The following is a 15986-nucleotide window of genomic DNA, read 5'->3' as shown; positions in this document are numbered from 1 at the left end:
GGTTCAGAGAAAAATGGTCAAGTGCATTTTAGGAATCCTTTAAACTGGGTATGTCTGGCTGTCAGATTCTTTTACTTGCATGGAGATGAAATTAACCCATTTCTGTGACAACAGACATTTAAGTCTCTGAGTGATCCGGGATTTTTGGGGTTCTCTTTGCAGATTGATATGCAAAATCTATACACACCAAGAGCTTCAAAAAACATGCCTGCTTTTTTGGACCAAAATGTAATGTTTATCACCGCTTTTCTTTGTTCTTCTGAGAAAGTTGAAAATACTCTAATCATACTTTAAAATGGGCTTTGGTTTGGTTCAAGGTTCATATCTGCAGCTTTATAATAAATATTGTGTTCTTACACTGTGGAATGCTCCTTTCACCAGACATCAGAAATGATTAAATGTTACATCATTTGTAACTATTAAATTACATTGGGAGGCATATGTGTTGCTTTGGCATGAAAGGCAGAAAAATGAACAGAAGTGTCTCGTATCTTTTATTTTAATTTTTCAGAAATTTTAAACAAGAACTGGTTTCAGCTGTAGTTGTTTCAGTCTTTGCAGTGGTGTCTGTTTTCTATAATCGATACACAACTGAATCTATAGCTGTAAAAACTGAGACTGGTCAGCATTAAAATCTTAAATATTTTTGGGGGGAACAGAAAGAGCACATTTGAGTTTCTCTCATCCTGACAGATATCTATAGCTGAAACTGCAAAAATGTGAACATGAGTCAGTATTCATCTAATTAGATTTTTCTTTGTCCGCTTTTCAGCTTTTATAGAAGAAACCTCTTCAAGAAGGCAATTTTAGTATGTTTTTGATGAGGTTATGTAGTCTGCAATAGATATGTAACCCTGAAGCTCCCAACTGTCCACTAAGCCCTGTACACTGTGTTGTGTGGGAATCATGCCTCCCACTTATGGCAGGTATTGATGCTTGAACGCAGAGAAGATTGTCATTAATTGATCCAATAATGAATGTGGGCAGTTGTAAAAAATGTAATAAACAAATAGAAGGGCTGTTGTCTAGGACTGGCTCCTTTGTATCTGTTGTACAGTGGCTGTAGTGAAGAGAGATGTAAAGCAATGAGATCCAGACTGTCTTGTAGCTGTAATTATGGTAACACAGCAGATGAAGTTTGATTTTATCAAAATCCTGGTAGCAGGATACAGTGATTCTCGAACCTGCTGTCTGTGCGTCCTGTTAAAGTCGGATAAAATCTGGGTATGCATTTCTGTTGTTATGTTTAAGGTTTTTTCTGGGTCCCTTAGATGAAATGTAGTGGGTATTGCAAGGACCTGTAGTTTAATGTATTGGGAATGGAGGGGTGGAATGTGAGTTATCAAGATGGGATTGTGGTCTGCGTGGTATTGTAATCATTTACTCCAGAATTAAGGCAGTTCTTGTTTGTGAATAGAATCGTTATGAAAACCCCCCAAAACACAAATGGGTAGATTTGCGAATTCTGTGTTTTACTCCCTAAATGAGAGTTTCAGAGAAGCTCTTACTCTGCTTATCTGACTTGAACAACCTTTACATTTTGCATCAACACTTTGTTTTCCAGCACCTAAATTAGTTAACAGAGGCTGATGAATGTACAGCATGCATTCTAATCCTTTAAATATGAACAATTGCGTTGCATTGCAGAAATTCTTTTGTCTGCACACTTTACCATTTTTGCAAAAGATTAGCACTTGAAATGATCAAAGACAATGTTTAAAATAGACCGCCTACTATTAAAAGGTGAAGCTCAAGTCGCAGGTTCGGACATGGAGTGTGTATCAAGCATAGTGATCATTACTGTCGCTGTATGCATTTCTTGATTAATTCAGATTGATACAATGTGATCTTAAAACGTCTGCGGTCATTGAGTTGCAAGAAGCTACTTTGAGGTTGTAAAACAGTTGTGGAGTTGGTTTGGTAAATGTTTTGACATGGCTACTAGATAAGCAACTTTTTAGTTTTTTGAAATGATCAAAGACAATGTTTAAAATAGACCGCCTACTATTAAAAGGTGAAGCTCAAGTCGCAGGTTCGGACATGGAGTGTGTATCAAGCATAGTGATCATTACTGTCGCTGTATGCATTTCTTGATTAATTCAGATTGATACAATGTGATCTTAAAACGTCTGCGGTCATTGAGTTGCAAGAAGCTACTTTGAGGTTGTAAAACAGTTGTGGAGTTGGTTTGGTAAATGTTTTGACATGGCTACTAGATAAGCAACTTTTTAGTTTTTTTTTTCAGAATGGAAACATTTTAAAACTTTTTTTGTTTTCTTTTTGAGTTATTGGTAGGATATATCCTGAATAAAAATTCAGCAATAACTGTAGATCATTGAATAATCCGACACGTCTGTACACTGCCACACAAATGCATATATGCATTTACCTCAGGTAAAGATATTGTTACAGCTAGATGGGGAGTTGTCAACATCTAGCTAGCAATAATAATAATTGCTTACATTTATATAGCGCTTTTCTGGACACTCCACTCAACTACCACCAATGTGCAGCATCCACCTGGATGCCATAGTGCGTCAGAACGCTCACCACACATCAACTAGTGTCAACATTGAGGTTTCTGAGGAGCTTCAAAGCAAGAAAGGAACTGGGGTGTTAGTACTGAGTTGTATTGGGTCTGAGATACATTGATCAAGGAATCGTCTAATTTACCTTGGTTCATTAAGTTCTGGATAAATGGTTAGGTGTCATAAACAGTCCAGGAAAATCACCAAAAAAAAAGTTAGAGAGCAAGTGAGAGAGTGAGATAAAGACATGAAGAGAGAGAAGAAAGTGTGTGCCAGGCGGGAGTTCCTTTTCCAGATCATCTGTAAAGACCAGATTTAAATATTTGAACCTTGTTAAGAGCTTGTCATTCTCTTGTTATTTGGAAACCATTTTCCTGTGTAGAGAATCCATAGGATAAAAACCAACTCCCCTGGTTAGTGGATGCTTTTTTAGGATATGGAGTTAGGTTTCCCGTTTACTTTGTAGCATCCAGATTTATAGAGAGAGATTTAACTGTAGGTCGTAGTAGGTTTAGTTTTGAGGGCAGGTTTATCTCTGGTTTGCATGTGTGTTATAAAGGATTTCTGGATATTTGGTAGCCGTCTGGCTTTTTTCTGGTTGTCAGAGCGTAGGCCTATGGGGTGGCTTTGTTTGTAAATAGAGTAATTTGTATGCTGTATTTTATGTTGTATTAATATTTGTGTTACCCAGTATGCCTGATTTATTACTCTTTACAACAAAGCTGGGCAAGAGAACAAAAAACTCCAGTGCCGATAATTATACCAACAGTTATAGGTATATTCTTGCCCTATCTTAACGATTTGGGGTGTTGTTTAATAATTGATCATCCTGCTTGGTCTATTTTCAGATATTAACTATTTTCTTAACCCCCGTCTTCTAACAGTATGTACAGTATTTGACAATCGGAGCACCCACAAGGATTTTTATTGAATTGTTGAATATTATTAAGTTTATTGTTCTATAGATCTGTGAGTATTGCTGCCCTCTGGTGACATGCAAGACTGCTTTTGCCCTGGGTTTTTTCCAGCCCGCAGGCGGTATTTCCACATGGATCTTTTTACTCTGCCGATGGTTGGAACATCGTGCATGAGATCCACACCATCGGTACAAGTAATTTTCTTTATGGTAGCTTCAGAAGGCATCTTTGGTTAGGACTTCACTAAGAATAGAGAGCAATACTGTGCCCCAGTATGTTTTGAGATGCAGTTGGCTTTGTTCGATTTTTCTTTCAGTTTCACCCTTGGTTTTCCATTTGATAGCATTAATTTATTAATTGTTAAGGCATTTTTCTATTTTTTTGTAAAGTAGGTATATATTGTTTTAAAACCTTTGTTTTGATTTAATGCTTTCTTCACTTGAGTATGGCTTTATAAGAATGTAAACGAGATAAAGCTAAAAGGTAGATAAGTAGTATGATTTCTTTGCGTCAGACGAAAGCTGTCCTTTTGAAGAGAGACCATGAATAATAGAAGTGGTGTAATTATTTTATTCAGACATGGTGTGGTAGGGTAACTGAATAAAAAATGTATTCAGGGAAACCTTTTTTTCCCCCCTCACATGCGCGTATTAAAATGAACTCCGTGCTTGGAATTATATCCTGTAATTAAGCAAAGTTTTTCCCTCTTAACATTCTTAAAGCTGTCGGTAGTCAAGCAGTTGAGTATTGTTATGCAATAAGCTTACGTCTTGAAGACTGTGTAAGCTCCTTTTGTGTAAAGAATATGTTTTTTGTAATTTTGTATCTTTTGTGTACTAGAAAATTTTTTATATGTCCCCCTAGAATATAAAGTGGTGGTAAAGAGTTCCTGCTTTAACAGTTGATGGCATTAGTTATAATGATTTCAAGTGTGATTGCTAGGATATTTTTTGTGTCTGAGTCCACAGATTTATTTATAGACACAATCTGTACCATCCTTTTTTGTAGGGATATTTTGAGTGCATTATGGTGATCTTTGATTATACAGCTATTTTTAAATGTATAATGCATTAGGGGACTGTTGTATTGGACATGAAATCTGCAAAATGAATGTCGCCTCTTAACTCAGGAATTTGAAAATTAGATGAAATTATTCTGATGACTGTGGAAATGAAAGCAGGATACTAAGAACTGTAAATCTGTGATTGCTTCCATAGGGCTTTCATCTGTTAATTAAAATAATTTTTCATAATTCCTGCTTTTTATCCCTTAACTGGACTATAATTACATGCTTCAGTATTTATGAAAGGATCTGCATGAATCCTGTTACTGTTTGGAAGCGTGTCTGTGTGACAAAGGAAAAAGACTCGGGCAAATATTCTGACTCTTCAGATTCACTGTGCTTATTAAATAGAAGTTTGGGAGATGATGAATGATAATGGATTTTAGTACTTCCTGTAGGCTAATGGGGAAACGTGAATCTGAACATTAAAAATGTGTGCACTAGAAAAAGAAGTCCCTGGCAGATAAAATTAGAATTTCTTTGACATATTGCATTCCTCTTTTTCATTTATTTTCCTCAAGAATATTCCATGGATGTTATCCTCTTGATTAACTGTGAGATTGATATTATTCTGAATCATTGTTTTGGGTAAAGACTGAAACGTTCGTTGATACAATGAAGCTTTCCCTTTGTAGCTTTGGAATTTGGGAATACTAACCAGAAACAAACACTTAAGAAACATGTTTTGCAATTTTGTGATAATTGCTGTCAAAAATTAGTTTAAACATTGTTTTCATTCAGATCTAGAGAACAATTCCAGTGAGCCTCTTAAATAATGCTGCTTCCACATGTGTCTGATACAAAAATAGCTTCTTTGTGAGATGCTGACAGGAGTAAGCCAGGGAATAAATAAAGCATCTTGATAAGCAAAACAGAAGCTAATTGTAGAGTAAGTGGTGTACTTGCCTTTTGCAGCCATAAAACGACATTAACTCTTTTCTTTCAGCGTTTGTGACCTTGCTGAATGGGGAGCAGGCTCAGGATGCCATCCGGACATTCCACCAGACAGCTATCCGAGGGAAGGAGATCTCGGTGCAGCTCCAACCCACGGACTCCCTTCTGTGCATCACCAATCTGCCACATACCTACTCGGCAGTGCAGTTTGAGGAACTGGTGCGCACCTACGGCAATATTGAGAGGTGCTTTCTCGTTTACAGTGAGCTCACGGGCCACTCCAAGGGCTATGGCTTTGTGGAGTACATGAAGAAGGACTCTGCCTCCAAAGCCAGGTCAGAACTGTTGGGCAAGCAGCAGGGCGATCGCACCCTAATGGTACAGTGGACAGACGTCAACCAGCTCACTGCTGACCACCTTCATTCCAAGTGCCTTTGTGTTGATAAACTTCCTTCCGACTTCTCCGACACGGATGAGTTGGCACAAATTTTCTCCAAAACGTATAAACCCGTCTTCTGCCAGGTAAGTGGTTAGGTGAGCAAACCTTTTTTGGTTTACTATGACGAGTAAGTACAATAACTAAAAAGACCTCAATTGACATTGGTTCTAAATCCTACATAATACTAGGCTTTACGTCTATTGTACTCAAATGTTTAATGACCTTAATTAGTGGTTGCATCATTGAAGAATTGTCTTTCAAATTAACATTTCCAATTTTTTACAGCCTTTAAACAATATTGTGTCTTACTGATTTGTTTTTTTATATGTTATTGGGTATGAGGGAAAAGGTTACTTAATTTGTGTCTGAGTAAGAAATTGAACATCATAATTTTTTTTCTGCTTTTTTAATCTGGATTGATTATCAGAAGGATGTTAAAAAGCTGATATATAGTGCAGGGGAATTCTAAAGGTCATTCAGGTCACAGTGCCATCCAAAACAAAGATAAAGGGGTAGAAATGACTTTAGCGTATCATTTGCCACTGGCTCTATTTGAGGCCTGTCATTAGCTAGACCAGAAGCCAATGCAAAGGTTGTGGAGTCCCCTCTACAGAGTTAGAGCTCTCAAACGGCAGCTTTCCCATTCATCTTCTGCAGCCTGACCCTGAAGAGGGTGCTTGAAGGAGTACTTAAAATAATCCTCTAATACAGTGTCTATAAGACAGTTCACCCTGGTGTGTTTTGGTAAGAGTGTTTTCATGGGCACTCTCTATAAAAGTGTCCTTTAAGTGGTTCAAACCTTCCCTAAGAATGCTATAGCTAAGTAGTCTTTGAAAGTGGTGCAGCTTACTTAACAGCAGATGACATCCAACAGTTAAATGCAAAAGAACAGAGGTATGGGTGGTATCTTCATTTTCACTTAATCTCACAGAAGTAAAGTCAGAAATGTGCGAAACATTCCTTTTACTATGTCTCCATTTTCATCATCACAAAAATACAGCTGATGCATCATTCTTTTATTTATTTTAAATGCATTTGAAAAGCATGGTAGTCGATTTTAAATAAACGGCAAATCATACCTGGCACTTTGACTTTCTTCTGAATTGATTGAAAAACTGATGAAGTAGAAAACTGTCAAGTGCAGGTTTAAAAGAAGTCAAACTTGCATTGCCTTCTCACATGCAACCTCGCGTCCAGCACATATTTTTTTAAATGTGTTGACTCACTCTGTCATTCTTAGGGAGGGAACAAGAAGAGTGAAAATTATTTTGCATATAGTGAATAGTGGAAGGATTTGGAATAATTAAAACTTAATAAGAGAATGACACTAATATTTCATCTTTAAAAAAAAGGTGCAGTGAAATGTTATCATAAAAGGCTTTCTTTTTCCTTGAATGGCTCAGAGAACTGTAAAAGAGGTAATGGCTTGCTTTTTTTCAGGGGCGCTCTGTAGGCAGTGTAGTTCTAATAACAGTCTAGACCTGCCTGACAATGTAGCTTCTAACATTTCATGTAGTGTGTGTAAGGTTAAACTGCATTTCACAGCTTGTCAGTGAATGAGTCTACAGATCACAAGTACAGCAGCTAGTCCTCTGAAAACTGTAAGAGGGCCTGCACTGTGTTCGAGTCTAGGCTCAATTAACGAAGGAGAATGGGGAGGGAAGTTCAACATGTTAAATGTTCCAGGGATTAAAAAAAACTATCCAGAAATAGTACAGGTTTAATTAATTATTAAGAAGTACGTCAGCACATTATCTAGGCCTTAATGTTCAAAAACTGACAGCCTGGACAAAAGTAACATTCATAAGTAATAAGGTGACTACCTAATTTTATGACTTATCCTGTTAACATTTTGTAGATTGGCAAACCTAATTTAATGGTGTTTTTAACAAAATCTGGGGGGATGACAGCATATCTACTGCTGCTCTAACCAGTAATTCTCCATGATGTCAGTTCCTGAAAAACTAAAAGTAAGCCCCTCTCTCTGCATCCTTCCTCTACCCCACTTCTGAAGATACCCCTTGGTTAACCTTTCTTTCTCTATAGAGGGGTCCTGACGTCCTTGCCCCACAGCCCGGTGGTTGGCCCTCATTCAAGCATGTCGAGCCAAAGAGTCTTATGTGTAGTGCTTCAATAAACATTCCTAAACACATTTTCTTATTGGGTGATGTTATTCCTCGTGATCTCCTAAATAGCAACAGCATGCACTGCAAGACACAGACAGTGCCCTGGACTTGTATGGCTGGTATTCCTTACTGTTTAACTTCTCATCTAAAATCGGCACCGTAGGAAACATTTGCAAAGAATAAACACTAGACATTTTGAACTGATACTTTTTGAATGTGCCTCAAGGCTTTGGAATGGGATATTTCAGCATAGATTCAGTGTTCTCAATTTCCCTTTAAAGCATTTAATGTTAACTGTTCTTATTGAGTAAAGGAAAACATTATGTTCCCTGAAGGTAAAATGCATGGGTAAACATTCATATTAAAAATTGCTGTTTAAAGAGTGTAATTTTTGCATCTTTACATTTAATATTGTAAAGAGTTTGCAACATTGTTTCACAAAGGTATCATTTTTTGTTATTTTGTATATCGTGTAATGTCTGTTACTGCATTTTGGATTCTGTCATTCAATCAGGAATCTTGAACTTAAAATTCCAGAAATATGGAATCGAGTCTACAGTTTAGAATTAGTGTTTTGCACAGATCAGTGTCACATAAGTAAACCTCAACAGTCTTAAATTTGCATTGTTGACTAAATCTTGTACTCTTTTTGCTTTTTGTCTATATCCCCGAGTTCTAGGCTTAGTTTCACTTTTATTTTTGCTTGGTACCAAAATTGATTAAAGGTCCAAGTGTCGTATAGAGTAATATGTAGACTTCAGTTGCATCACCCGCCAAAAGTCAATTATTTCTATGCCACTCTCCCTCCCAGACAATTTTAAAATACTTCACATGTAGTAGAGTCACCCTCCACTTCTGAAGTGCAGCACTCATTGTGTGCCAGCAGCCGCATTACACAGCAGCTCAGGTGGAGATCTGAGAGATTCCTTCAGCAGTTCCATTAGGGGAGAAACTTATGGAGGTCAGACCTGAGTGCACACACAGTGGAATTTAGTGAGGACAATGCAACTTTTTCTTAGCAGTGCCTAGGGATCTTCAATGACCAAGCAGTCAGGATCTTGATTTGTCTCATCTGAAGGACAGCTGCTCCAAGAGAGCATTGTCTCCTGTCGCCATGCTGGGGGCATAGGTTTAAAAGGCCCAGGATGTGTGTAAGCAAGATGGTCCACAAAAAAGCCTTAGAACAGCAGTCTGGTTTTCCTTGGAGGTCTCCCTTTCCAGGACTGACTAGGTTCAGCTCTGTTTAGCTGGTGAGATCTCAAGGGATCAGGCTACAAGGCAGTCAGGCTGCTGTTTTTAATCTGTCTTTGTCTGGAAACCACTATATTTAGAGGTATATGTCGAGTAGACCCAACATTACCTTCAGTATGAAAGCCACATTTGAAGCGAAACAACAGTTATCTCCTGATTCTTTTCAGAAGATTTATTGTTACCATTAGTGGTTATCATGATTTAAAGTATATGTCTTATATTTGGCTTTTGGTCAGTTGTTTGTGTGTCCCAGGAAAGCCAGATGCTGAACTAACCCTTTGTTAGAGGATATTCAGAAACTGCTGTCAGTTGTTCTTACAGCGATGAGACTAAATTACCTGATCGGAACATGGAAATGTGAACATGAACATAAAGAGGAGGATGCAGATTTTATACTTACCACTGTCGCTGTTAATGAGGGAATGCCAGGGTTTATAGATATGTTCCCCCAAGCCGAGATATCCTGCAAAGAGAAAAGACTGCAAAATAAGTCACACTGGGATTTATGGACAACCACAGGTAGAAATCTTTGTCACTGTTACACCAATAATAAGAAATCAAGAGAGACAGCAGTTACAGGGAAGAAGGGGGAGTCAGATTGCTGCTATGTTTCTTGAGCACAGATGCAGTGTTCTATACGGTTGTTAAAAAAGATCCGGTTTCCCTGAAGGGTTGCTTCACTGCACCCACCATTTGTTTTTGCTGCTGAGGAAAAATGAATTCCTTAAAAAAAACAATCAATTTTTACATCAGGAAAACAAAATCTAACAGTCTGTTTAAAAGCTGAGGTCCTGGAAATACATGAAACATGGGGCAACATCTGTGAGATCAAGAAATGGTGCTATTCAGTAATAACATTGCCATACCTGTTGTTTTTTTCTGATAGGCAGAGACTGTAGGTGGTGAAGCTTTCCTGATGGATCAGTGTATGAACAACAGTGAAGTGACTCGCCTTTTATTTTTTCTCCATGCTCACAGCTTGCTCAGGATGAAGGCAGTCCCATCCGGGGTTTTGCTGTCATTGAGTATGAGACTGCAGAGCAGGCGGAGGCTGTCCTGACAGAGATGGACAGGCATGTGATCAGGGGACACGAAGTGCGGGTTTCCTTTTGCACCCCTGGGACTTCAGGAAGGAGTACACTAGCTGCACTGATTGCTGCACAAGGGGTGGTAAGTTGTGTGAAACCAGCAACAAAGACACGAAGGTTATTGATTTTATCATTAGTGAAGAAGAATGTCAATTTGAACGTACTTATCAACTGTACTTTGCAGTCCAGCCCTGCGCCCCCTTATCAGTAACCAGCTTGAAGCTGCTTCTGTCTCTCCACAGAAATATGACAACAGTCAACATTCCCAATTTAACATTCCCTGGAGCTTGTTTGATTTTTCTGTCTTTTGACTTAGAAATCTAAGAAGCAAGTTGGAAAAATGAAAGCAATCCACATACCACAGCAGATTCCCTAAAACAGAGAATTGACATGAAAATCAGAAAGACACTTTAATTTTCTTTGTCAATAAACATGTAGCCAGATGGAAAGATTTGATGTTCCTGCAAGAAAAAAAAATGCATTGGTATGAGCAAGATAGGCTTTACTGACAGATTAGTCAAACCCTATTTTAAGCACAATGCAGTACAAAAATTCAGGATTGTGTCCACTGGAGTCCTTAGAAGTAGTAATAATAAAAATTGTGTCCCTGACATGGGAAGAAAAAAGGCATGATCAACTTTTTTTTCCCCTTCTTGAGATGCATACCTTTAATTTTGAGAAACTGACCATAAATGGACTAGCAAGTGAACTTTCTGTAACAGTCTGATTATAGTCTAGTCTGCTACAGCTAGAGGTAATAAACAACTGTCCAAATAGAATGATGCAAACTGACATTTTTCATTAGATGTCTGCCTTTAAAGATGCTGGCAGCAGTGGTAAATACTGCATTAGCAAAAATATGTACCTTGCTCGAGAACAGTGTACTCATAACTAATGGTAAGTGCCAGAACTCAAGAGTGTGAATTAATATCAACTGAGAATATAAAAATAACACTAAATATTTTTTTTTCAAATTAAGAACAAGCAAAGAGTAGGGGCAGAAGTTTAAAGTAGCACCACAGCTAAATACAAGGCATATTGGATCCTGCTATGCTGGAAGCATGATAAGACAATTATGTTTCTGTTCTGCTTGTCATATGCCCTTAAAATGACAGAACTGGATTTGAAGGACCTGTGGCTGGGGTACAGTGTCACTACATCCATGACAGTATCTGCATTCCTCCCTGCCACAGCATGGTATTGAGAATAAGTTCTTCATTATAGTAATGGTTACTGGAGAGCTGCTGATTTTTGTACCAGATGGATTCTTAACTGTGAACAGGCTGCGGGTCTTGGGAGGATGTCAGAAATGCCCTAAAGAGGAGAGATGGAGAGAGATCAGAGCTACGCCAATGGCAGACTTTGAATTTGCCTGATCTAGTACGACCTAACAGGTCATTGAAAAGTTTGCATCTACAAAGATAAGAACAATACTAAAATAGCTTTGCTTGCAGGGTATTTGTGTGTAATGGCAGAGTGAATGTTAAGTTACCGCTCAGATGTTTAGATTGACTATGGTATTCTTGCTTATAAAGTTGATTCTTCAGAATACTGTCAAATGATATGACCGGTCTGCTCTTTGTTCTTAATTTAGTCCAATTAATCACTTTATTGTCAGTCATAGTGTTGCTTGTTTATAGTTTGTCTTCTGTCTAGTTTGTATTTTAAGCATCTTGCTTGATGCTTTCTTTGTACTATTTAACAAATTAAAACATTTCCAGCTGGTAACCTCTCAATGTGATTCAAATCTTTTTTGGTCTTCATTTTTAATTAGTATCACAGGCACTTTAGGTTGGTGTGCTTAGATGAGAATAGTATGATTTTCTTTTGCCTCCATTTTCTCGTTCTCTTTGTCATTAACATTTGCATGTTAAGTATTATCAGCACTAATGAGTTAGGTGAGTGACAGGAACATAATGGCAAGCAAAAAATAGAATTCTCTGCCTTTCTGTTAAGATGGAAGCTTTTTTATGTTTGAATTTAATAAAATGGTAGCTTGTAACATTTGTGGGATACTTGTAACACATTAGCAGGAAGGAATGTATTATTTTTTTCTCCAGTGTCCTACTTGTGTCCTACTTAACTGTTGATGGCTTATGTTTAATTTTTTAACATGAAGGTATTTTAAGTTTCACACTGTGATTCCTACATTTTACAATACACACGAGTGATATTGCTTTTATTTTGAGTTTATGCTCTAACTGGTCCCCCTTGATCGGCAAGTATTATAGACCACAGGTGGTTTATATACAGACATTTACCCAGCTAAGATTTGAGGCTGTTGTTCTATCATTTTGATAGATGTCTACCAACAAGAAGGGTCTTCTTCCTGAGCCAAGCCTTGCTCAGCTGATGAGCAGCATGAGTAACCCTGCTGTGCTGCAAGTGCTGTTGAGACCATACCAGGCAGGCCCTGGCAAGCACGGAGGTGAGTGCATACTGAGACTAACAGATAACACTTCTGTTCTGAGCTTGCATAGCTCGCTTCAGGTTTTGCCATGAATTTCAATGGTAGTACTTATTAAGCTAAATAAGGCAACAAGAGTGCCTGTGTATGAATATAGGAGTATTCATTCTCCAAATAATAATGGATTGGATGCTTTAAATTTTGAAAAGCTTTGTGCTGCCCTTTGTTATAGGTTGTGTGTGTTAACTTCACATCTGTTGATCTGTGTGCGGGCGTCTGGTGTCAAGATCTGTTTTGTAATGGTCAGATCCCACAAAAGCAATATTTGATGAATATGTCATGTCTCTAAAATGAACTCTTTGGTCATTAAAAGAACTGGTGACTTCAGGAAGCCATTTCATTCACTATCTTTTTAGGAGAAGCAAAGAGATAAAGCTAAGTTTTAGGTTGTTTAAATGCACAACGTTTGAAATGGCTTTAATTGAATTGAAAGAGTACGAAGATTTCGGAAGGATATCTGGTGTTAATGCTGTAATTAGGTAAATAAAGCTTGGCATATTAGTATGTAATATGCCAAGGCCCTTAACCCCAACTGCTCCAGGGGCGGCGTACAATGGCAGACCCTGCTCTCTGACCCCAAGCTTCTCTCCCTGTCTGTGTCTCCATGGAGAAAAAGCTGGGGTATGCGAAAAGACGAATTCCTAATGCAAGAAATTGTATAGGGCTAATAAAGAAACATTATTATTATTATTATTATTATGTACTTCTTGGCGACATATTCATCCTAATTATTTGCATTGTATTGAATTTGTTATTATTTCATATTTTGTAATGAATAGAGATCGGCGAGATGTTCTTGCTGTGTTTTAGCAGGAATCCTTTTTTTCCTCAGGGAAGTTCACACGTCCACAGGGAATGCCTTTTCTGCATGGCCCTCCTCTGACCACAGCATTGCTTCAGCTCAGCAAAGTTCAGCAGGTATGACCCTTTCCAGGGCTCCTATGTACACAAACATCTCACTTGTTGGACAACAGTTGCTTTACAAGGGGAAGAGTTGGTCCAGAAGACTGAACAGCAGGTTGAGAGAACTAGTTTATGTGTAAAAACCTTTTAATGATATTGCAACAATGAATTTTATATATTGTAATGGACAATACTCAGAATGAAGACAACATGCACATTGAGTATGCTTTTAGAACGAAGTCAGATTAATTTAATTAGTCAGAGTGCATTTAATATGTTTTTTTTTTTACTTTTTGTTCAATGCTTTAGAATGCCATGTTGGGAAATGGGCTAGTCTTGCAGAATCTTTTACGGATGCAGTTGGCTCAGCAGCAGCTTCTTCAAATCAAGGAAAAACAGCTAAGCAATGTAAGTACTGTGAATTATGTGATGCAATGCATTAAAGTGCATTAAAACTTAAAAAATAAATGTTTCTGTCAATTTGAAGTGCTTCATTATAGAATTAAGGGGTAGGGGCTCTTTCTTTGCAAGCTTGAAATGTAAGTGAAAATTATTTGGTTAACCTTATAGTTTTTGAATGATGACATCTCTAAATTATGTACTTTGCTGTTTTGGGGTATGTGATGATCAAATGTTATGTTAAGATTGAGATAAAAGGTGATCTGAATAGAATGCATTTTCTGTTGGCTGTTTTCTTCTCTAACAGTGGTGTCCTACATTTGTTCGAGTCACGTGTTTTAGAGCCCTTTGATTCTGCTGTGTTTGTTTTTCCGTCTGGTAGGAAGGGTGTCAAAGGTTGGTGCTATAGTACCTCAAGAGCATGACGTTCTTTTCCGCCCCCGATGCTACTGGAACCTTTGCTAGTTTAGTTGTTAAAAAGTGTGCGTATGGTGTATTCACTTTTTGTTCAAATCCACAGAAAAATAGCAATTTAAAAATAATTTTCTGTTAATATAGTGAAAGTCCATAGATAAGATGCTGGATCTTTTTTAAATTTAGAGTTACCAATAATTTTGAATTGCCAACCATCTTTCCTTGCAACAATGACTCCTGAATTCACAGAGAAATGCACACATCCTCCCCTTCATCTTTTGCAATACTATAGGCTCCTTGGCAAAGATTGCTCCTCAGCATTGATTTGAGGAGGGGTGCAGGGTTGCCGGGAAACAGAGCTTTTGCAGACTAATTCCAGCACTGTTCCTTGTAGTGCTAGGGAATCCCAGTCAGTTGGCTAGCGACATGATCCAGGCTAGAACTCGCAACGTCCAGATTATACAGTATACCTGATCCTGAGTTTGGAGCAAGTGTCTATATGGGTTTAGCTACTCTGGAGAGTGGTTGCATCTTTCCCCTGGTCGTTGAAGTTCTGTTAACAAAATGGACCAGTGTCCCTTTCAACATACATGACATCAGCACATTTCTACGTATTTCTTTATATGACATTGATAACTGTGCTTATGTAAAAGGTGCACAGTATGGGCCCTTAATCTTTTTATAGTATTTACACTAGAAAATCAATTTTGGAGTTTTGCCATAATGGATGTATATCTCCTGTTCCGACATAAGCCATTGTTTAATCTGTTTCGTGAATCCAGTAGATAATTGTATATTTTTAGAATGGCTCTTATCCATTTCTTGGACGATTCTGAGTCTGAGAATAGAACAACGCGAGTTACATATTGTCAATATCTCCTTACTAATGTGGAATGTATTTATGTCAGGTGCCCAGCCTACTTGGTGATCCTTCCAGAATATTACTGCAAAAGGCAATGGGCCTGCGGGCTGCTAATCCAATAACCATGGGAAAGGGACTGTTGGGAGACTCTCCTGATGGTGAGTTTACTGATCAGGCAGTGCATTGAAGGGCAAATATATACCAGTAGCTTATATACCATATACCATTTCCCGTAAAACTACCTTCTGGGCTGTTCCTAGTGGAATCTGATTAGCAAGACAAGTGGCAGTGAAACCTTTACGGTTTATATCATCTGTCAAAATATTTGTTTTTGTCTCTCTCTGAGAACAATAAAATGCAATTAAACCCTTCGCCTGTAAACAGAAGATCATTTATCAAGACAAGAATTTTATTCATAATATATCATATTTGAATCTGAGAAGCACGCCAAAGCTGTCCTGTCTTTGTGAACTTCATCAGACCGTATTTTTAGATGATATTGTGCCCCCTTTTAGCATATTTTGGTTTGATTGCATTTTCAAGATTTACAGTCTGCCTTTGGCAATGTGAAATTATATCATTTAGGATTGGGGCATTCATGTTCCTGTCCCTTTTTCCGTGCACTGTTCTGAGAG

General features: G+C 37.9%; 1 protein-coding gene across 2 annotated transcripts in view; it reads left to right on the top strand.

Moving 5' to 3' along the window:
• The window catches only part of raver2 (ribonucleoprotein, PTB-binding 2), a 33952-nt gene that overhangs the window by 10327 nt on the left and 7639 nt on the right, over positions 1–15986 (top strand). For both annotated transcript variants that reach the window (XM_015355506.2, XM_069194187.1), the window contains exons 3-8: positions 5455–5924; positions 10197–10388; positions 12608–12734; positions 13606–13691; positions 13986–14084; positions 15398–15509. In XM_015355506.2, the coding sequence (XP_015210992.1) occupies positions 5455–5924; positions 10197–10388; positions 12608–12734; positions 13606–13691; positions 13986–14084; positions 15398–15509 (1086 nt within the window). The remainder of the gene's footprint in view (positions 1–5454; positions 5925–10196; positions 10389–12607; positions 12735–13605; positions 13692–13985; positions 14085–15397; positions 15510–15986) is intronic.

This window comes from Lepisosteus oculatus, chromosome 9, assembly GCF_040954835.1.
Source record: "Lepisosteus oculatus isolate fLepOcu1 chromosome 9, fLepOcu1.hap2, whole genome shotgun sequence".
In the NCBI taxonomy this organism is placed as follows: Eukaryota; Metazoa; Chordata; class Actinopteri; order Semionotiformes; family Lepisosteidae; genus Lepisosteus; species Lepisosteus oculatus.
The sequence above is the reverse complement of the archived record's forward strand: the minus strand, read 5'-3'. Positions and strand labels throughout refer to the sequence as shown.